This window comes from Nannospalax galili, unplaced genomic scaffold (assembly GCF_000622305.1).
Source record: "Nannospalax galili isolate Female #2095 unplaced genomic scaffold, S.galili_v1.0 scaffold1937, whole genome shotgun sequence".
Classification (NCBI taxonomy): domain Eukaryota; kingdom Metazoa; phylum Chordata; class Mammalia; order Rodentia; family Spalacidae; genus Nannospalax; species Nannospalax galili.
The window spans coordinates 34,705-56,775 of NW_008339340.1; the positions used below are offsets into that span (position 1 = coordinate 34,705).

Here is a 22,071-nt window from a genome sequence, read left to right on the forward strand (position 1 = left end):
TAGCACCAGCTGACTTGGAACTTGCCTCTTCTTCCTTGGTGCTAGGATTAAAGGCATGTGGCACCCTATCCGGCTTCTTTCTTTTTGATGATACTGTTTTCTTTATTAAAAATACTTACAACACTTGCCTCAGGAGCACATATACTTAAATTGGAACTATACAGACAAGATTAGCATGACCCTGCACAAAGATGACACTCAGATTCGTGAAGTGATTTGTATATTTATGCAGTGATATGAAAGGGGGAAAGAAACATTATTGTAGAAATTAAATGGGGTGGTGAAAACGAAGGGCAGGGGAGAGGAGGGAGTATAAGGAGGGATAAGTAACACTGAAAGCCCTTAGAAACAATGATATATAGCTGGGTGTGGTGGTGCCGCCTTTAATCTCAGCACTTGGAAGACAGAGCCAGGTGGATCTCTGTGAGTTAAAAGCCATCCTGGTCTATATAATGAGTTCCAGGCCAGCTAGGGCTACAGGGAGGCCCTGCCTCAAAAAGACCACAAAAAAACTGTCATATAGAAACTGACCACTATAAAATATTTTTAATGTACATACATATACATTATAAAAAGAGATTAAAAGGAGTTGCCCTGTAATGGGGGGACATTGCCCTTTCTAGGCATCATTGGCTAACAGAAAGAGTTTTAATAGAGGACTTCTGTCCAAGGATCCACTCTGCAGCCTCTTACTTTCTATACATTGACCATTTGTGACCTTTTGTGTCCTGGACCTCTGTTGCATGAGGGAGCTTCTTTGAGGGAATTGAGAGATGCATTAATACTTTCTTTGCCCCTTATTCTATGTTCCATGAGCCTTAGGTATAGAGAGGTTGCATTGTAGATGTGTCATTTAGACTTGGGCAATTCACAATGTCTGGGTGTGAACAGTTGTAGAACTCTGTAATATTCTCCATCTATTGCAAAAGAAGCTTCTTTTAGTGGTGACTGGCATACTTATCTATAAACATAAAGACCCATATTTTGCATATAGCAAGAAATACATTTGTTTAGGGATGTGACAGTCTCTTAAATTTTCTGAACCATATTTCTTTCCTGCTATAGGCAGTTGATGGTTCCTGGGTGAGGAAAAGGCATTTTTCTTTTTCTTTTCTGAAAATTTTTATTTATTACATTTATTATATATATATATGAATGTACTGTCTGAATGTATGAGTGCACCCATGTCAGGCAATGCTGTGGAGGTCAGAAGAGGGCACCATATTCCACTGGAAACTGGAGTTAAGGACAGTTGTTAACCACCATGTGGGTACTGGGAATCGAACCTGGATCCTCTGCAAGAGCAGTCAGTGCTCTTAGCTTCTGAGCCACCTCTCCAGCCCTGGCATTTTTCTTTAGGAGTGTGGCCAGTAGTAGTTTCTCCATGTCCTTGTGGACAACCACATGCCATGCTCATGTGGCTAGAAGTAAAAGGATTTAGTGGGTTAAATAAATAAAAAGAGGAGGATGTGAACTTAGGAGGAAGACAAAATTTCAGTTTCACTGGAGAGTGGGGGAGAGGTGGATCTGACTAACATACATTATATACATGTACGAAATTTTCAAAGAATAAATAAAAATGAAAAAAAAATCTTTCAGGAGAGCTGACTTAGTGGTTAAGAACACTTGCTGCTCTTGAAGAGGACATGAGATCGGTTCCTAACATCCACATAGTGGCTAACAACTGTCCGTAACTCCAGTTTCAGGGAAATATGATGCCTTCTTCTGACCTCCTCGCGTGCACTTACACACATGCAGGCAAAGTACTCATATGCTTAAAAAAGTAAATAAATGGGCTGGAGAGATGGCTCAGTGGTTAAGAGCACTGACTTCTTGCAGAGGACCTGAGTTCGTTTCCCAGCACCCACATGGAGGCTACCAACCGTCCTTAACTCCAGTTCCAAGGGAATCCGAAGCCCTCTTCTGACCTCCACAGCACTGCAGGACACAGGTAGACTCACAAACATCCAGGCAATACACTCATACATATAAAATAAAATAATTAAAGTTTTTAAAATAAATAAATAATAAGTAAATAAGCCAGGCATTGTGGTGCACGCCATGGTGGTGCAGAGGCAGGCAGATCTCTGTGAGTTCGAGTCCAGCCTGGTCTACATAGCTAGTTCCAGGCCAGCTGGGGCTAAAGGGAGACCCTGTCTCAAAAATACCAAAAAAATTTTTTTCAAAAAATCCAACATCACAGACTACACTGATTCAAGAGGAGGAGAGCTCTAGTACAAAATGTAGCTCTGATATCTAGATGGTAAGTGGAGAGTGCCTGAGCCTAGGTCTGGTATCTGCAGTGAATGTCCCTGGAATTTCAGAAGGTGAAATGTCTACATGGTGATGTTTATACATGATGAAGCTGAGATTTGCATGAGAGCAAAGAAATCCTGAGGATGACAGTGTTCGTGACTCCTCAAGACTCACAGAAATTGACAGATTTTCAAGGTGAAGATTTGGGACAGTTCTTTCATTGAGTTGAATGAATCATTAAAGAGAAACATGTTCAGAGCTTTCTCAGTAATAGCAGCTTACACTCTGATAATTTTTTGGTAAATTTTTATTGAATTTTTGTGTATTTCATAAAGAACATCTTAATCATCTTTATATCCCCTTCCCCATCAGCACCCTTCCATAGCCCCCCACACACACACTGGGATTCATGCATTCTGTCATTTGTGTTAACATCTATGGGATCAAGTTAGTGTCCCCAGATGTCCCTCAGTGCAAGTTCATCTACTGAGGTCTAGTCAGCTTGTCTAGAGTGCTGCCCTTTAGGAAGATCAGCTCTTCCTCACCCAGCAATAGTCAGCTGCCAATAGTTCTTTGGCTAAGATTGGGGCCTGATGCCCATTTCCAGTTCCTTGTGAATTTTTGTCTACTTGAGTTTGCATGGGTCTTGTGCATGCTGACACCATTGCTGTAGGTTCATATGAGAAGGGTCCCAGGAGCCTATAGGACTATTTCCATATGGTCATGCACCTCCTCCCTGGCTCTTACAGTCTTTCTGCCGCCTCCTCTGCAATGGTCCCTGAGCCCTGGGTGGGTAATTTTAATAAAGGAGTCCTGTCCAAGGACCCACACTGCAGACTCTTATTCTCTGCATTTTGGCCATTTGTGACTTGCGTTCCTGGCCCACTGTTGCATGAGGGAGCTTCATTGATGAGAACTGAAAGGTTCATTAGTGCTCTTTTCATCCCTTGTTCTATGTTCCATGAACCTTAGGTGTAAAGGTTGCATCCTAGATATGCCACTTAGACTTGGGCAATTCACAGACAATCTCTGTGTGTGACCAGTTGTGGAACTCTGTAATACTCTCTATCTGTTGCAAAATAAGCTTCTTTGATAAATGGTGACTGGGATACTTGTCTGTTTTTTATTTCTTTCCTGATAAACTAGACTTGTATAGGTAAATAGGGATTCGATTTTTTGGACAAAATATCTGTGTAACAGCACACACTGTTCTTCATACCATTGTTAGGATTTTACAATTACATGATTTTATGGATTTGTGGTGCTAGAGTCCAAACCAGGGTCCTGAGCATGCTTGGAAAGGACTCCATCACTAATCCATTACTGAACTAGATTCCTAGTCATAGTTTAGCAATTCTCCAGCATAGAGGCTGGAGAGATGGCTCAGCTCTTGCAAAGGACCTGCGTTTGATTCCCAGGACCCACATGGCAGCTAACAACTGTCCTAACTGCAGCTCTAGGGGAGCCAATGCCCTCTTCTGACCTCCAAAGGCATCGCATGACATTGGTGCACTTAAATGTATGCAAGCAATACACTTATATACATAAAATAAAAATAATAAGATAATAAATAAAATATTTAAAATAAAAAAATACATAGATACCCAAAAGAAATTTTCCAGGTAGAAAATAAGAACCACAATTGTAAAGAAACCTAGACAACCATCTTTGCATTTCATATTAAATATTTAATTATAAGTAAGATAACAATAAAGTAGGAAATACTTAAAAGACATTAAAGTGCTACATTATTGCTTGACATCAATTGAGACAGGCTCCCTGAGTTATGGATGACCTAGGGTACAGACTATCCCCATCATGTGTGGCCAATGGAGAAGAAAGGCCTGACAGGGAAATTGAAGGAACCAGCAGGGTACCTCATGAGGGAATTCTTGGCCACATTCAAGAAACTCACACTTCCAAAGTCACAATCAAGGAGCACACCAATCTGGCCCAGTGGTATCTCTACATAGTGAGGAAGTGATGGGGAGGTAGTCAGGAGGCTGTAATGATCACCCTCCTTCAAAAATACAAGAAGGAACACATCCTTCAATTCAATCAGGGGACCACACTTACTTAAGTGAGAATCTTTACAGACCCCTATAGCCCAGTCCCAAGAGTCACTTACAAACGGTCCCCAATAATGCTTCCCATAACTGAAGCTCTGGGTTCCCCAGAAAACAGAGTAGCATCCATCAGAATTCACAGGTGCGTCCTGAAGTTGATGTGGAAAGCTGAATCTTCTCACATCATTAAATAGGTTCATCTTGTAATGGATCATGATTTCATTTTCAAAGAAAATTTCCACTGCAAAGAGAAGAAAATATTTCCCTTGAAATAAGCTTCAACTTTTCTTAGATTAGATATGTCTTCTTGCAAGAATGCCTTACATTTGAGGATCTGTGACGGTGATGAAAAAAACTTCTGAAACTTTGTAAATAAAGAATATGGAGCTTCTGCCGACTTCTGTCTGGTGACTTTTAATTACACCTGACAAACTGGAGATTTGTACATTGCAACTAACTCTAGATCATTGACTGACTTCATGGCTCTCTTCACAATTAGTTCTACCTAACATGTCAGTAGTGATTCTTTCCCCTGGTGTTATTTCAACATAATTAAGGATATTGATAATTAAGAAAAAAAACTTAATGTACAATCTTAGAAGTGATTCTCTAGTAGCAGCTGACTATTGTCAACTACTGACTCCTCTAATGACTGTTTGTCTTTGAGGCTGTAACTCAATGTAGATTTACCAAAGAAACCAAGATTGTGCCTCATCTACAAATTTATTTTACTTTTAGTGCTCATGATATATTTCTTTGTGCAATTAATTTTTTACATTCATTTATTTTGTTTATTTAGACAAGGTATTGCTATAGAGTTGTGGCTGACATGGAACTCAGTATATGGACAAGACTGCCCTTAAACCCATAAAAGTCCTCTTCTATCTCTCCAGTTTTGGGATTACAGGTTGCAGAAGTACACCTGTGTATTTTCAATCTATCAGATGAAATACACTTTAAAAATTATCTTTCAAATATGTTCAAGGGAAAATATTTAATGAACTCCCCTTACTCATCTTTCTTATTTAAATTAGAATGTCCTGAATTAATTTACAATTCTGTATGTGTAATTGTACAATGGATATATTTTCAGCCCCAATCACATTTTTATATCAGCATACATTGTGTCTTTCCTTTACGATAGTAAGCATGTTAATCAGTATGACTGTTTCCTGGGGATATGTTCCTATCAAGTTAAAGATTAATGAGTGATGGGGCTGGAGAGATGGCTCAGTGGTTAAGAATACTTGCTGTTCTTCCAGAGGACCCAGGTTCGATTCCCAGCACCCACAAGGTGGCTAACAACCATCCAGAACTCCAGTTCCAGGGGAACTGGTCTCTGTGGACATTGCACACATGTGGTGCTCTTATATGCAGACAAAACACTCATATACATAAAATAAATAAAATATTTTTTTAAAAAGATTAATGAGTCGGAAAGTCACCCCATCATTTAAGGGCACCCATGGTCATTCCCCTATGCCAACACTCACCTTGGAAACAGTTGACTCTGTGGATCAGTCCCATGATGGGCTGGGCACTGAGTGCTAGTTTCACAGGCTGGGGCATGCACAGCTGCACTGGCTCACTCCTGTAAGAAAGAGGAAGAAATTTATCCACCTCTGGCCAAAGTTGTTATCACGATGTGCAGAAAAAGAAATAATCACTCAGGAGTTGGCCAAATGGTTTAGTAGGTACCATGATTTGACCAGCAATCCTGACAATTTGAAATCAATCTCTCAAACCAATATTGAAAGAGAAAATTCCCTCCCCAAATTTCTCTTCTGACCTCCAAATGTGTTATGGAATCTGTGTGTCTATACTCATGCTCTTTCATAACACACACACAGTTATAATAATAATAATAATAATAATAATAATACATACATACATACATACATACATACATTAAATATAAACAGGTGAGCACATTGCACATCTCATGACAGGCCTTCCTGACACTGTGGTGAAACCCCAGGGCCAAGAGACAGGATACTTCCTTGAAAATGGTCTTTCTGATGTCTCTTCTTGACTGCTACTAACCTATTTCTCAGTGGCACCTGCATCTTTCAGCTCCAACCTGGGAAAAATATGGCCAATGAACCTGCACCAATGTTTGTATTTTTAAAACTAGAAATTTCAGCATTCAGCCCCACAACACATACTCCTTCAGTCACAAGAAGAAAGAAAAGACAATTTCTACAAAAGGAGAATAGAAATCATATATGCTGCAGCAGACTGCCAGAGTGTGCTGGGTTCTGGCCTCCCACTGGCCTCCAACTACCAGAGGGCCTGAGAACCTAGGGGACAGCCTAACATCCCTCGATCCTGCTTCCACTTGGTGGGTTGACAATGCACAGGACTGCCTGAGAGAGCCTGGCTCCTGCCTCCACATGGTGAAGGAAGCCTGAGTGTACCTGACTGGAACCTGAATTGGACTTCTGTGGGTACCCCTGAATAGCTGATCTGAAGCCATCAGTTCCCTCCAAAATAAACTTCAGAGACCTAAATCCTGTACCAACCAGTTTTATATAACCAATAAAGAAAGGATCCAGGCACCTGGATAACAAAAACAGAAGCATACTTCAACTTAATTCTCATATCAGAATCATAAACAACAAAAAAATTCACATGCCAAAACCACAACAAAAGAATAATAAAATGGAAAGCCAAAACACTATGTCCCCACCAAACCCCACCAATCCTGTAGAAGAGTTCAACAAGGAGAAACCCCCAGAGATAACCCAGGACACTGCATTTAAAAGAACAATCCTAAACATGATCAAGGAATTCAATGAATTTAAAGAACACACAAACAAACAAATCAAAGAGCTGAAAGAAGATAGGGATAAACTTCTGAATGAATTCACAAAAGAGATAGAAATGTTGAAGAAAACTCAAGCAGAAATGAAGAAGGAGGTGCAAAACTCAATAAGCCAACTTAAAACAACAGGGGAAAGCCTCACCGCTAGAATGAATGAAATGGAAAACAGAATATCAACACTGAAGGATAAGTTTGAAGAATTGGACCACTCAAACAAAGAGTATGGAAAATTTCTTAAAACACAGGAATGGAATATGCAAGAGATATGGGACACAATGAAAAGACCAAATCTACAAATCATAGGAATAGAGGAAGGAGAAGAATTTCAGGTTAATGCTGTTGACCAGATCTTAAACAGGATTATAGAAGAGAATTTCCCGAAATTAAGGAAAGACATCCCCATACAAATACAGGAAGCACATAGAACACCAAATAGACAGGATCAGAAAAGAAACTCCCCACAACATATCATAGTAAAAACACTAAATGTACAGAACAAAGAGAGACTACTGAAAGCAGCAAAAGAAAAATAAGAAGTCACATACAAAGGAAAGCCCATCAGAATTACAGCTGACTTATCAATGCAAACCATGAAAGCCAGAAGAACCTAGACCGAGGTATTTCCAGTTCTACATGACAATAGATGTGAGCCCAGAATACCATATCCAGCAAAAATGTCTATTATAGTTGAAGGGGGAAGAAAAATCTTCCATGAAACAAATAGCCTGAAGGAATACACATCCACAAAGCAAGCCCTCCAAAGAATACTTGAAGGAATACAGAGAACAGAGAGAGAAACAACTATACCCTAGGGGCAATGAAAGAAAATAAAGATATAATCTAGGAAACAAAAAATTACACAGAGAACACAAACAGTAATCAAAATGATGGCAACCAATACACACCTTTCAATAATAACCTTAAATATCAATGGACTGAACTCCCCAGTCAAAAGACACAGGCTAAGTGAATGGATTAAGAAATAAAATCCATCTCTTTGCTGTCTGCAAGAAACCCATCTCACCATCAAGGATAAGCACTACCTTAAGGTAAAAGGATGGAAAGGAATATTCCAAGAAAATGGCACTAAGAAACAAGCAGGGGTTGCAACTCTAATATCTAAAAAAATAGACTTCAAAGTAACACTAATCAGAAGAGATAAGGAGGGTCATTTCATTCTGATCAAAGGAACAGTTAACCAAGGAGATATTACAATCCTTAACATATATGCACCAAATTCTGGTGCACCCAAATTCATAAAAACAACACTACAGGACTTTAAGACACAGATTAACTCCATCGCAGTAATAGAAGGGGACTTCAATACCCCATTGTCTCCATTAGACCAGTCAACTGGACAAAGAATAAACAGAGAGATGTCTGAAATAAATGATAAAATACATCAAATGGACCTAACAGACATCTTTCGATTATTCCACCCAAACACCAAAGAATACACTTTTTACTCAGCACCTCATGGAACTTTTCCAAAGATTGACCACATACTGGGCCATAAAACAAACCTCAACAAATACAAAAATATTGAAATAATTCCATGCATTCTATTGGACCACAAAGCAATAAAGCTCAAAATCAACACTGGACAAAGCCCTAGTGGCGAACTCGTGGCAATTGAACAACACACCCCTAAACAATGAGTGGGTCAAAGGGGAAATTAAAAAGAAATAAAAAGAATTCCTCGAATTCAACAAAAAGGACAATACAACATACACAACCTTTGGGACACATTAAAAGCAGTCCTAAGAGGGAAGTTTATAGCTCCAAGTGCCTACATTAAAAAAATGGAAAGAGCCCAAATAAATGACCTAACACTGCAACTCAAGGCACTGGAAAGGAAAGAACAAATGAAACCCAAACCCAGCAGAAGAGAAGAAATAACAAAAATCAGAGCAGAAATTAATGAAATAGAAACAAAGAAAGCAATACAAAGAATCAATGAATCTAAGAGCTGGTTCTTTGAAAAGCTAGATAAGATAGACAAGCCCTTAGCTCAGTTAACCAAAAGAAAGAAAGAGCAAATCCAAATCAACAAAATTGGAGATGAAAGTGGGAACATGACAACAGACACCTAACAGATCCAGACCATTATAAAGGAATATTTTTAAAACCTACATGCTACTAAATCTGAAAGTCTAAAAGAAATGGATGGATATCTGAAATCATGGGAACCTCCAAAGCTAAGCCAGGAAGAGATCAACAGTTTAAACAGACCCATAACATTTGAAATTGAAACAGTAATACAAAGCCTCCGAACTAAAAAATCCCAGGCCCAGTTGGATTTACAGCAGAATTCTACCAGACCTTTAAAGAAGACCTCCAACCAATACTACTTAAATTATTCAAAATGAGAGAAACATGGGGAGAACTCCTAAATCCTTCTATGAAGCCAACATCACTCTAATACTCAAACCAGGTAAAGACAACCAAAAAAGAAAAGTATAGACCCATATACTTAATGAACATAGATGAAAAACTTCTCAACAAAATACTTGCAAACTGCATACAGACACACATCAAAAATATCATTCACCATGATCAAGTAGACTTTATCCCAGAAACGCAGGGATGGTTCAATATACGCAAGTCAATAAATGTCATTAATCATATAAATGGACTTAAAGACAAAAGCCACATTGGCATCTCAATAGATGCAGAAAAGGCTTTTGACAAAATTCAGCATGTATTTATTTTCAAAGTCCTAGAGGGAATTGTACTGGAGGGAACATATTTCAACATAATTAAAGCTATATACAACAAACCCACAGCCAATATTATTCTAAATGGAGAATAACTGGAAGCATTCCCATTAAAATCAGGAACCAGATAAGGATTTCCACTATCTGCACTCCTTTTCAACAAAGTGCTTGAAACTCTTGCTAGAGCAATAAGGCGGGAGAAGGAAATTAAAGGAGTACTAATTGGAAAAGAAGAGGTCAAACTATCACTTTTTGCAGATGATATGATACTATACCTAAGAGGTCCCAAAAGTTCAACCAGAAAACTCCTAGGACTGATCAACACTTTCAGTATTGTGGCAGGTTATAAAATAAATCTATAAAAATCAGTAGCCTTTCTATATACCAATAAAAATCAATTAGAAAAAGAATACATGGAAATGCTCCCATTCACAATTGCTGCAAAAAAAATTGAAATTCTTGGAATAAATCTGACAAAAGATACCAAAGATCTCTACAATGAAAATTTTAAATCATTAATGAAAGAGATCGAGGAAGACACCAGGAGATGGAAGGACCCCCCCACCATGTTCATGGATTGGAAGAATTAATATTATTAAAATGACCATCCTACCAAAAGCAATACATAGATTCAATGCAGTCCCAATTAAAATCCTCATGACATACTTCACAGAATTAGAAAAATGCATTATTAAATTCATTTAGAGGCACAAAACACCCCAGATAGCCAAATCAACCCTGAGCACAAAGAGCAATGCTGGGGGGATTACTATACCAGATGTCAAAATATACTACAGAGCCATACTCATAAAAACATCACAGTACTGGTACAAAAACAGACACATAGATCAATGCAACATCATTGAAACCAAACTTGAGTACATGCAATTTCAGCCACATGATATTTGACAAAGAACACAATGGAGGAAAGACAGCATTTTCAACAAACCAAAACTGGATCTCCACCTGTAGAAGAATGAAACTAGATCCTAATCTTTTGCCTTGTATAAAAGTCAACTCCAAGTGGATCAAAGACCTCAATGTGAAACTGGAAACCCTGAAACTATAGAAGAAAATATTGGCAGTAACTTACAGGATATAGGTGTAGGAAAGGATTTTCTAAATCAAACAGAAGTTGCTCAGGAATAAAGGTCAGCAATCAACAAGCGGGATCTCATTAAACTAAAAAGCTTCTGTACAGCAAAAGAAACAATCAAAAAGAATTAAAGGATGGACTAAAGATCTGAACAGACAGTTCTCAAAAGTGAAATAAAGATGGCTAAGAAACACCTCAAAAAGTGTTCAACATCATTAGTAATTAAGGAAATGCAAATTAAAACCACCCTAAGGTAACTCCTTATCCCAATCAGACTGGCTAGGATCAAGAGAATAAATGATACCAAATGCTGGCGAGGGTGTGAAGAAAGGGGAGCACTCATTCACTGCTGGTGGGATTGCAAACTCATGCAGCCTTTATGGAAAACGATGTGGAGAACTCATAAAAAAACTAAAAATGAACCTACCATATGACCCGGTTATACCACTCCTTGGCATATGCCCAAAGGACTCATCCTATTGTAGAGACACTTGTACAGCCGTGTTTGTTGTGGCTCTTTTCACAACGGCTAAGAGATGATATCAACCTAAGTGTCCCTCAATTGACAAGTGGTTAACAAAAATGTGGTATATTTACACAATAGAGTTCTATTCAGCAGTAAAAAATAAAAGTTGAAATAATGAAATTTGCAGGTAAATGGATGGCTCTAGAAACTGTTATACTAAGTGAAGTAACAGAAAAATGAACGACATATGTTCTCCCTCATATGTGGCTCCTAGCACCAAATCCTTTTAAATTCCAGGTCCCTTCTGCACGAAATAACTACCATCATCATAACTTCGGCTGAGCCTGATTGCTAAACATAGTCACAATTGGGCTTGCTGACAGTTGTGCTCATTCATTAAAGGCATGCCAAGCAAGGTCACTGGACCCTTACCTGAGTATCCAGCCACTCTTCCCAGCCAACTAGTCCAGCCTTGGAAGACAAAAGAAAAATGAGAAAGAGCCCAATAGAGGGGTGCTTTTGGGAGCTCTTGTCAAGAAACTCCAATGGACTCTCATATGAACATTTGAAAATTGCCCTGTTCTGACTTTTTTCTAGTTCCATGTCTAGAAATTGTAATGCTAATTACTCTTTCCTTTACTTCTCCTTCACAGCTCCCATTCATGATTCAATGACTTTCTTCTTCCCTTAGAGACAAGAGTTACACAATCTGGGAGTCATTTAGATAAACCCACTGAAGGGGTATTTCAATTGCCTCACCTTGCGTCCCTGTTCAGCATAGAAAAAGCCACAGTGGTTGGCATCTCTATTCTCTATTGGCTCTTTGGGTAACCCCTTCAGAGGATGGTGTGATAAGAATAGGAGGTAGGAATTGTCTAGGCAGTTTCCCAAAGAAATGTAGTGAGTTTCTTGGCTAAAATCAAAATGTCCTTGGGCCTGTTAGCAACGTACTCTTTTCCAAAGGCCAAAAATGTCAAAAGTATTTGGGAGCTTGTATCTAGTCCTTAAAAGATTTTATGGTTACCTCTTCAGAGGGGGGAATTTTGGAGGGGAGGGAGTGGGCATGGATTAGATCAAAACACCTTATATGCAGGTATGAAATTCTCAATAAAGTCTTTGTAAAAATTTAAAAAGACAACCTTGTTCATCATCAAGAGCAAATTCAAAAAAGAAAAGAAATCATACATATATATTAAAACATACCCAAACCCAGGCCAATATCCCTAAGTTCAGGGCCAGCATGGTCCTTTAGTGAGGTCCACGTCATAAAAGATACATAGTAAGACACTGTCCCAACAACAAAAATCTAAACATAGGTGCACACAACAATTAAGTATTATCCTTAAATTATAAATTCAGTTCTCTAAAGACAAGGTCTCTTTCATAAGTCTCATTGAACCCTAATTTACACTGAAAACTAAACTCACCTTGTTGATATTTCTCTCAAATCCTGCAAAGAAATAGGTAAAGTTTAGATCACTGAAAAAAGGCATACTATTTTTTGTTTATAAAGTTAACATAATATCAAACATCATGCCAATCCACCATGTAAATAGTTTTAGCTCTAAGAATATAGCCAGTCTAGCAAGTTGACAGGATTTGAATTCTAGATGAAAACAGAACAATGAGAATGGCAGAGTGAGAAGGAAGTGGGTAGTGATTGGGGCATGGCGGGAACCCACAGCCCTCTGCAAAAGTGTCTTTCCTGGTCCTCTCCATAAAGGTAGCATGACTTTTCTTAAGGATAATTCCAAACCATGGTCTCAGTCAGGCACTATGACTCAGATCTGTAATTCCAGCATTTGAGAAGCTGAGGCAAGAGGATTACTGTCCGTTGGAGCTCATCCTGGGCCACAGCATGAGACCCTTTCTTGAAAATCAAACCTCCCAAACAACTCTCCAAAAACTGGCTTCCAAACCCAAAAAGGAATTAAATAATAGCTTTCTCCAAATTTCTGAATAATACCCAAGAATATGCAAAAACTGAGTTTATGAACAATCAAAACATAGTTTGAGGCTTTAAGAGAGGCAAACTCTAGCCAGGCATGGTGGCTCATGGCTTTAATCCCAGCACTCCGGACAAAGGTGGGCAGATCTCTATGAATTCCAGGTCAGCCTGGTCCACATGGTGAATTCCAGGTGAGCTGTGGCTAGAGGGTGATCCTGCCTCGAAAAAAGAAAAAAGAAAAAAAAGGGGGGGGGCAAAAAGAAATATTACCTGAGGAATCTCCTGATGCAATTCTTTAAGCTTGATCTTTTATGCTTAGGATAGAATTCACTTTATTTGGATTGTTTCTGAAAGGTTACATTCTGATCATAGGTGTGACAACTATAAAAAACTGTCTTTGGTATCAAGTCACATATTCACGGTGTGGTCCTCTGCTGAGAGCCCTTTTTGCACTTCTCCATGCTCACCTGGAGTAGCTCCATGTATGTACTCTGGCACTTTGCGGCCAGTTCCTGACACGTTTCTATTAGTTGATTCCTCTTTTGTACCATTATGGCTGTGCTTTTCTGTATTTTCTCTAAAATACTTTGGCCTTCGTTTTTCAGACTCTCTACACGTTGCATCTCTTCCTCAAGGATGACTGGATGCAGTTTCCTATATTCTGTCCTGACCAACACTTCTTGTAGAGGCACATAACCCTGCAGAGACATGGACATTCCAGATCACATTTGAGATCACTTTCTCTTGCTCCACTTAAAATTCTTCAGTTTTAAGTTTAATTGGTACCGTCTATGAGTATATATGCACAAAGAACTTAATGGCACCAATTTTCAAGAAACAAATTTATTCTGTTATTTCATTTATTATCTTTTTATTCCTTATCTCTAAGCACTTTCCTCTATTTCATGAGTTCTTGAAATATCTGAAGTAAAGCTTTTGATTTAACTTTATCTGTTTGGAAAAATATGAAGATCTACATGCCAACAGTTAAAATTCATGGTGTAGTCATAAATTATGTCAGCAAATCAGTCATTAGTTTCAAACTTCTCTACTACTCATTCTAACCACTTTCTCTACCTGTGGAGTTGAATATTATATTGAGAATTAGAGGCTATAATAAAGTTTCTCTATTATCATAGTTTCTGATTCATGACCCTCAAGCCACTAAAAATTAAGTTTCCAAAATGTCTGTCTAACGCAGATTTCTAAGTATCACAGTGTCCTACCCACGATCCAAGCTAAGATTATTTTCTTCTCTTCATTTAGATTCCTCTGATTTTCTTGGATCTTTTCCCATAAGCATGTCATTTGCTCTAGTAGTTTCTCCTGTAACAAACAATAAATATCAACCCCAGAGAAAAACAATGGAACAAGGTGTCAGACCCAGACTGAGAGACAGAATCATGAGGCATCAAGTAAAATTACTTTAGACTGAGGATCAATTTTTAGTAACTTTTGTTATTTTGATTGAAGAAAAATTTCAGACTATTGAATGAAAAAATTCAATGTAATTTTTGGTCAGGGAAAGTGGTTAATTAGCATGGCTAATTTTCCAGTGGTCTGGTACATGGTTTCTGATTATAGATTCCCAAATGGTTTTCCACCCTTTCCTTCTAATTCCAATGTACTTTCCATAATTTAGTTTCCAGTGTTAGTGAACAAATATCCTCCATTGGTACCTATTTCACTATCCAGTGACTTGAGCATAATAAAGATAATTAAAATAGAAGTAAGCATTAAACTTATCAGATTCCAAAGGGATGTAAGTTCTATGAAGGCGGGATATTTTCACATTGTATTTACAGTTTCTTCATTAGCTCTTTTAAAAATGCCTACCACTCAGAAAACAGTGGGTTGCTCATCATCATAAGTTTCTTCCCTGTGATCTGCTAATCTCCCAACCTTTCAGTTCTCACCTGTTCTCAGAGGCACCACTTACCCTCTGCTCAACAGCTGCTTCAGTGGGACAGAGTATGACCTTCATGCTCCTCAGAGTTGGAGCAGAGCTGACAGAGCAGGATCCTGTCCTCTTGACAGAAGATCCTCTTTGTCTTCTTGTGGGTCACACACAGGTTCTCCTCAGAGCTCAGGCACTTCCTGAGGCTAGCTTGTCTGGAAATGGACACCAGCTCCTTCTGAAGAAGGTCAGTTCTGAGGTCCTTCTGCTGGAATGGTTCCTTACATACAGGGCAATGGACAGGAGGTTGGATATTCTCCCAGGAGAGGCAGAGGCAGGGCCACAGAAGCTGTGTCCACAGCTTATGGTGACTGAGTCTGTAAGGCAGTTCAGGCAAATGAAGCATGTGAGTTCTTCCTGGAAGGCTTGTGAGATGTCTGACTCCATTCTTCTGAGGAAAGAGAGCCAGAATTGCTTAGTATTCTACACCAGAGACAAAAGACTGCGTGAAATTCCATTTAGGTTGAAATTGACTTCTATCTACTACAGAAGATGCTTCATTGAAAATATGACCAAGAAGAAAACCCAAGGGCAAACTTGTTGCTACCATTTGTTCATATTTCTCTTGTCCTGACTGAGAAACATATATTGATTTGAGAGTGTTCTACATCCCTGCCACTGCATTTGTCCTGGAGGGTTTGTCTCAAGCTGGTTTCTTGCTCCTTTTCTGGAGTTCATTTTTTCTCAAAAACACCAAATGGATTGTACCTGTCCCTAAGCCAGTCTTCTCATAGAAACCCCAATCATGACATATGTAATTATAATGCTACTTTCTTTTGTTGTCTATCCAACAATATGCTTCAACCCTCCACATGTTCCCCTAGTACATGCTTTGGACAAATTTCTAGTTTCTAATATTTTATTCTTTGAAATTGCACAGCCACTCTCCAGGGAGAGTTTGGTGCCTATAGTAGTTATCTTTCTTCTTTCTGTCACAAAATCTCTGACATAAGTAACTTAAGAAAGAAAGGGTTATTCTGGCTCACAATTCAAGATACAGCCAATCATGCTGGAGAAGTAATGGTGGCATAAGTTTAAGACCACTGATCTCATTACATCCAAATCAGGAAGTGGACAGCATTGTATTCCTGCTGTACAGCTCCTTTTCTCGTTCATGTTCAATCTGAGCCCTTGGTCCATGGAAGGGACTTCCCAATGTAGTCTACCTAACCTGTATAAAAAGCCTTCCCATGTGCCTGAAGATTTCCATAGTAACAATAAATCCCACCAAATGGACTATCAATATCAATCTTCCCAGGGGCACACTCTGTTCCAATTTCTCTGCTGCCCAAAGAGGAAACTCCAACTTTGAGTTTATGGGATGAAATAACATGACACAAATGAACACTCATGTCTGTTGGACACTTAATCAACAGACACCCATTTCTTATATATTTTCATATTGACACAAAAAAAATAGTCTTGTTTGGATTGAGGCAGCTTTGCTCCAACTAACTACAGCCTCAGGAGTTTGACACAAATGGAATCAAGTGGTTCCAGCTGGTGGGTCCTGGCAACCCTGAAAACTGAGAATAACGCTCCTTCCCAGTGAGCAACTGAGCTGAGCTGTATCTGAGCTGCTATTTTTCTTTTCTCCTTTGATGGTCGTATTTTTTCATTTCATATTTTCTTTCTCTCCACCAGAATCATAAATCAACATGATTTTGAACATATAAGAAATAATGAAAATGAAGTTAAGCACTGCAAAATTGCCTCAGATTTTAACCAGAACCTAATTATACAAATAGAAAAACATGATGACTATTCTCAACATTAATTATGCCCTCCAACCAAACTGAACACACAATAGCAAATTAGGCACTTAGACAAAGATGTTAAACTATCAAGTATTCAGTCAAAGTATAAAAAGATGTTGCTTTATAATTCACAAAAGAAAACTCATTCTTTATTATTCTTATTTTGCTGAAAACTTTGGTATTCAATTCTAAAAAATGTCTGCATTCTGGTATTTCCTTCAAACCTTTCAATACAGTGCGTAGTTACATATTTTAATCTGTCATCTCATTCTCAGATATATATGTATATATGCAGTTTTGAGAGTGGAGGTATGCATTAGTTCTGTACCTGCAGAACACAATTATATAAAGTATTTAAGGATTGCCACAGAGTTCAAATTACCAAAGTATCTTGTAACTTCTTCTGATACCTTATAATGGATCAGAAATTGTAATGGTAACATAAAATAGACCCTTACTTTAATTATAAGTTATTAAGTAAATCAAGAAGACCAAATGGGAATAGTGTCACTCTTGATACATAAGAAAGCTCATTTCCTAGACACACCTATTTGCTAATAAATTTTAAAAAGGGCGTTTGTTTCATTTTTCTTGGGGAATTTCTAGATCCATTTTCCTCCTGTACATTGTCTATTCACATAAAAAATGTGTCTCTAGCCTCACTAGCTCCAGGATCAGATCCCCAAGGTGTGGATTCGAGATCTTCTGAGCCAGAAGTTTCTGAAACACACTCTGGTCTGGAGAAGAATGAACCTGGCCCCTGATCTGTCCTTATATAGTCTCTGAAGACCACACCCATTTCTTTCAATGAATGCATTTCCTAAGGTTTCCAGTAGGCAGGAGCTGTCCAGAATCAGGATTAGCTGAGAGTGGAAGTTCTCACCTTTATTCCCTTAATTCAAACTATTGGGAAAAATTAAGCTGGAGGATTTTGAGTTCAAGGCCAGCCTGAGCTACACAATGAGCCCTGTCTCAGAAAAAAAAACTGATATTACAACAATTTTACTGTAACTAAATGTTAATGGGTCCTCTCGCGCAAGCTCACTTGCTCCTTTTTGCTTTTAATATGTAAAAAACGATGTTAGCAATCTAAGATTTGGGCAGATATCTTAACATTTATAAAACGTTTTTAATTTTATTTTGATTTTACATGTATGAATATTTTCCCTGCATGTATGTAACTGCATGACATGTGTGCTTGGATCTTGCATAAGCATTAGATCCCCTAGAACTGGAATTAAGGGTGGATGTTAGCTACCATGTTTTTTTCTAAGAGATAGGGCTAGTCTATAGAACCCAGGTTTGCATTGAACTCTTCAAAAGCTAGCATCGCAGGTCTGTCCCTCCAAACCTGGTTCAATTTTGAATTTTCTACTCTTGGCTACTGCCTCATAAAGCTAAAATGTGGTAGGGCTGTTTACCAGTGTGTGTGTGTGTGTGTGTGTGTGTGTGTGTGTGTGTGTGTGTGATTTTATTAGATTGACTTACACAATAGGGTTTGTGTTCCCATAATGGTTGTCACACACCAAAGCGGTCTATATTCCTATAGTTGCTCAGTCCACAAGGCTGGATGTTTCAGCAGTCCCAATAAGCATTGATGCCCTGGAGAATTCCTGGAAAACTGCAGGTCTTCAGTCTACATTGGAAACCCAAAAAAGCTGGCTCTAATATCAGTGAAGGAGTGTGGCAGTTACTTCATAGAATGACTAACTCATCAGCAAGAGGAAAGGGGAGCAGGTGAAAAGCAAAGTTTCCTTCCTCCAAGTCCTTTTTGCTGAGCTGCCACCAAAAGGTCCTACATATATTAAGGGTGTGCCTTCCTACTTCAAATAACCTCAAGAAGAAAGGGCCTCACAGTAGTGCCAAGTGGTTTGTGTTCTTGTTGATTCCAGAGCCAGCTAAATTGACCACCAAGTCTAGTCATCATAATTCAAAGTTGACATATTTTTCCTCAGTACTTCTTAAACAGGATTTTATGATATGATATCAAGACCTTAAAAAAGTCACAATCATGGGGCTGGAGAGCTCAGCAGATAAGAGTTCTGACTGCTTTTGCAGAGGACCCAGGTTCAATTCCCAGCATCCACGTGGTGGCCAACAAGTACCCTTAACTCCAGTTCCAGGGGAATTCAATGCCTTCTTCTGACCTCCACAAATTTTGCACCACACTGGTGCACTTACATACATGTAAGCAATACACTCCTACACATAAAATAAAAATAATAAATAAAATATTTTTAATCACATTGATTTGGACATTGTGCAACTAGAAGCCTTAGTTTCTACAGGAATTATCTACTTGAGGTGGGAATATTTTACGAAGAATTGTCCCTGAACTCTGCTGGGCTTCACTCCCACAGAAGGACCAGAATCAGGACCATAGCTTTTATATAATTGCCAAACTCTTCATATGGTATTTGCTCTCTGTTTTGTATGCAGTTAGGCAAAAAGTCTATCTCTTTTGTCCAATCAAGAAAACAAACGAGCCGAGCATGGTGACCTGTGCCTTTTTTTTTTTAATTATTGGGCTTTTTTGCTTTTTGACTTTTTAAAATTTCATACAACATTTCCCACTCAAATCAGATCCCCTCCCTGATCCATGCCTCCCCTATACCCCCACTGGACCCTATGCACTCTGCCATACATGTTGAGTCCTGTTCATTCAGGTGTTTGTACCCAGGTGTCCTTCAGTGTAAATGTGTCCACCGAAATCTATTAAGCCCATCCAGTGGTCATATGTAAGTCATACTCTCCCTCATCCAGCAGCAATCAGTCTCAAATAGGTCTCTATCTATTGCTGGCCCACCACCTCTTTCTCACCTCCCCTTTGGGCCCTTGTTTAATTGAGCTGACAAGGGTCCCAAGTTTGATGCCACCACTGCCACAGGCTCACAGGAGCAAACCTCCAGTGTCCTGGAAGCATCCACCTCATCTATTCATGAACCAGCACTGGCTCTTACAATCCTTCCCCCTTCTCTTCTGCAATGGTCCCTGTGCCATGGGTGGGTGAGGTTCCATATAGGAGTGCCGTCCTATACTCTATAGTCTCTTATTCACCAAAATTTGGCCAGTTGTGGCCTTCTGTGTGCATCACACTCTGATGCACACAGAAGCCTCACTGGTGAGAGTTGAGGGGTGCATTGGCCCTCTCTCTACCCCTTATTCTGCTATGTTCCATGAGCCTTGGTTATAGAGCTTCGACTGCACATGTGTCACCTAGTACTGGGCATCTCCCAGATGTATGTTGTCTGTGCCTGACCAGATTCTTTGATGAGTGCTGTAGAGCATGTTTGTTGCTCTAAGGGAGTTCTCTTCTATCTGGCACTGCATTCCCTACCAAGTAACTTCTAGGTATACATATGCATTAATGTTCAGACACTCTATGTGCATTTCTCACAGGGTTTCTAGGGCATCACTTTTCCCTCTAGCTTTCCTAGCCCCCCAAGATCCATTCATCTCTACTCATTTTTTTCTCCTCTCTGGCCTCCATCCCTTCCTAGTTACAGTGTCCCCATTATCCCCACCCTTCCCCCAATACCCCCCAACTCCCACCATCTGTACTTTCCTGACTTCCCTTGCTCCCCCACACTATGGTCCCTTGCATATCCCTCCCTCCTCTCCTTCCACCTTCCTCAGGTAACATATAAAAATATGAAACGCTTCACAAATTTGCATATCATCCTTGCACAGGACCATGCTAATTTTCTCTGTATCCTTCCAATTTTAGGATAACTACTGCCGAAGCGAGCACAACCCACTCCTTTAATCCCAGCACTCAGGAGGCAGAGGCAAGTGGATCTCTGTAAGTTTGAGGCCAGCCTGGTCTCCATATCAAATTTGAGACCTGCTAGTGCTACAGGGAGACCCTATCTCAAAAAGAAAGAAAGAAAAAGAAAACAAAACAAAAATGTGGGCTGTTATGCCCTGCTCGATGCTCCAGATTTTGGAAATTACTTCCAGCTTCACAATTGGAGACCATGCTCAGTTCCATAAATATTTTAAAAATATTTTGTTTATTATTTTTATTTTATGTGTTTGAGTGTATTGCCTGCATGTATGTAAGTACGCCTGTGTCATGCAATGCCTCGGAGGTCAGAAGAGGGCTTCGGATTGCCCTGGAACTGGAGTTAAGGATGGTTCATAGCCACCACGTGGGTGTTGGTAATCAAACCTTGGTCCCCTGCAAGAGCAGTCAATGCTCTTAACCACTGAGCCATCTCTCTAGCCCCTGTTCCATAAATCTTTAAACAATATGATTTGTATATAACAATTAACTGGTAGCCTTGGGTCAATAAGGGCAGATTCTTGTGAAAATTGAGTCCCCATCACATATCCTGCATCTTCAAATCAGTAATATAATAATGCCCCCAAAATACAAATGGTTGTGTACTGTATCATAAATTCTGGAGCTAGTCAAATAACCCCTATGACACACTAATTTATCTACAATCTCAGTCTATAAAAATGCCACTGTTCTTCCCCTATCAAAATCCCCTGTACCTAATTCACCCAAGATTCTTCTTACTTTGCATACATTGTTTTTTGTTTGTTTGTTTTGGTTTTGGTTGGGGGGGTTGGCCTATACCTTTACTTTCCATTTTATATGTTTACTTGCTATCCTGCTGTTGACAGGGTTGCCATGTAGCCCCAGCTGGCCTGGAATTCACTATGTAGAACAGGCTGGCCTTGAACTCACAGAGATCCACCTGCCTCCACCTCCTGAGTGCTGGGACTAAAAGTGTGCACTACCACACCCAGGGTATTCTGATTCTTAACAAGCCTTGATCTTAGTCAGATACCAGTTTCTGGTTCTTGTGGATTTGGCTCTCTAGTATTCATGTCCCATCTAAAGTTATATCTCAAGACCTACCAACTATTATGTATTACAATCCTATCTCCTCTCCTCTCCTCTCCTTTCCTTTTCTTCCCTTCCTGAAACTGAAATTCTCCGAAGCATATCAATAAACTTTTTTAACTGTAGGTA

At 39.2% G+C, this 22,071-nt stretch overlaps 1 protein-coding gene and 2 non-coding genes across 3 annotated transcripts; 1 reads left to right on the forward strand and 2 right to left on the reverse strand.

The window, feature by feature from the left end:
* Window positions 1-124: 124 nt before the first annotated feature.
* LOC115070523 lies at window positions 125-226 on the forward strand. The gene has a single exon (XR_003849674.1). It is a non-coding gene; the product is annotated as a U6 spliceosomal RNA (small nuclear RNA).
* Window positions 227-4,072: 3,846 nt separating this feature from the next.
* On the reverse strand, window positions 4,073-15,717 carry LOC103734788 (tripartite motif-containing protein 43-like). Its single transcript, XM_029563948.1, is given in 8 exon segments — window positions 4,073-4,356; window positions 5,816-5,913; window positions 12,853-12,875; window positions 13,841-14,071; window positions 14,604-14,699; window positions 15,313-15,337; window positions 15,339-15,612; window positions 15,615-15,717. Coding segments are annotated over 8 exon segments (1,134 nt in total).
* A 5,015-nt stretch (window positions 15,718-20,732) lies between these two features.
* LOC115070522 lies at window positions 20,733-20,838 on the reverse strand. The gene has a single exon (XR_003849673.1). It is a non-coding gene; the product is annotated as a U6 spliceosomal RNA (small nuclear RNA).
* Window positions 20,839-22,071: the final 1,233 nt, after the last annotated feature.